Raw genomic sequence first — 1,511 nt, 5'->3', positions numbered from 1 at the left:
TTACTGAGAGACAGAGCTGCAGAATATGCAATGCGGCTTAAGAATTGGGGAAAAAAGATTAAGTACGTGGAGTTTGAAGGAAAACAGCACGGTTTCTTCACCATTGATCCTAATTCGGATGCAGCAAATGTATTGATGCAAATCATTCAACATTTCATGGCTGAAAATTCCAGCTAGGACTGCATTCATGGGCATGTGTTCTTGAAAAGCTCTAATGGCAAGTGGGTGTTAGGTTTTTGGTGGTTTTTACTTCCTTTTAAGTTGGTTGCTCCATTTGTATTGAAATTTATGAAATAAATAAATAAGTGGGTTTTTTATTTACTTCCTTGCTTAAAACATGTGTGTATATATATAGATCCCGCCTTCTTGCCACTTATTTTCCTTTGGCTTTTCCCTTATCAAAGTTGGAGAGCTAACCTTCTAATATCCTGACAAAAAAAATTTGGTCTCTAAAAGTGTTGTGTTTGTTAGGATGTGAAAAATGAATATTTTTTAAATAGCATTATTATAAAAAAATTATTTCTTACATGCTAACAAACGGGCATGTTGGAGAGCTAACCTTTTAAAATCCGAACATAAATTTCTTACAAATTGGGTTGTAGAAAAAAATTTCTAATTCGGTCTTTAAAAAATGTCGTGTGTTCTTTAGCATGTGAAAAACATGTGATTTTTAAGGTTCAATTAATGGGTAAAGTTCAGTGGATTGGGCCTCTTTTTTTTTTTTTTTTTTTTTTTTTAGTGGATGAAATTAACTAAACTAAATTAATAAAAGTGAGATTTGATAAAATTATTGGGAAAAACATTAATGCTTTGGGGATCCACCTAGCATTCTATTACGTATTCCTGAGACATATATTTTTTTTTACTCAACTAGGTAAAAAATCAATTCTCCTAATCAAAGGATAAAAGAATTAAGCACCAATCAAATATAAAATAGAATGAACATGAATTTGTTGAGAATTTGATTTTTAATAATAATGTGACAATTTAAATTAAACAAATCAAAAAAAGTAGGCATTTGATATAAACAAAAATCATAATGAGTCAAAATAAACTTGTCACATGAAATTATTCTCAAATTAAAAAGCATTCCCAAAATTCAGTAATTAATCTATGAAGAACAACATGCAATAGTCTAAAAAACTCATAATAAAAATACTAGGCTTCACACCTAGCCTTAGCTAGAGACTTAGCCACTCATAGTATCAAAGTACATGAAAATGTATAAATAAAAAGACATGAAAAGAGAGAGCTTGAATAATTAGAATAAATAGACGCCATGATAGCCCACTGTTCTTCCTTCCTTCTTCTTCTTCTTGGTAGACTCTGCCTGCCTTTCCTTCCTTCTTCTTCTTTTTCTTTTTCTTGTTCTTCATTGGTTGAAATTAAACCATTTCCTTCTTTTTTTGTTTACAATTCTACGTTAGCTTCTCCTTTGTTCCCACCTACGCATGGCTCCTTCTTTCTCCTCTTTTTCTCTTTGCTTGGTTTCTTTTTCTTCAATTCTTTCC

The 1,511-nt window shown here is 31.1% G+C and overlaps 1 protein-coding gene across 1 annotated transcript in view; it reads left to right on the top strand.

Moving 5' to 3' along the window:
* Positions 1-315, top strand: part of LOC132164488 (probable carboxylesterase 15) — a gene marked incomplete in the record, with an annotated part of 1,374 nt that extends 1,059 nt beyond the window's left edge. The window contains 1 exon segment of the mRNA XM_059575009.1: positions 1-315. Coding sequence (XP_059430992.1) covers positions 1-177 — 177 coding nt within the window.
* Between the last annotated feature and the right edge of the window lie 1,196 nt (positions 316-1,511).

The sequence above is a fragment of the Corylus avellana genome, chromosome ca10 (assembly GCF_901000735.1).
Source record: "Corylus avellana chromosome ca10, CavTom2PMs-1.0".
NCBI lineage: Eukaryota > Viridiplantae > Streptophyta > Magnoliopsida > Fagales > Betulaceae > Corylus > Corylus avellana.
This window is presented reverse-complemented; position numbering and strand designations above follow the sequence as displayed.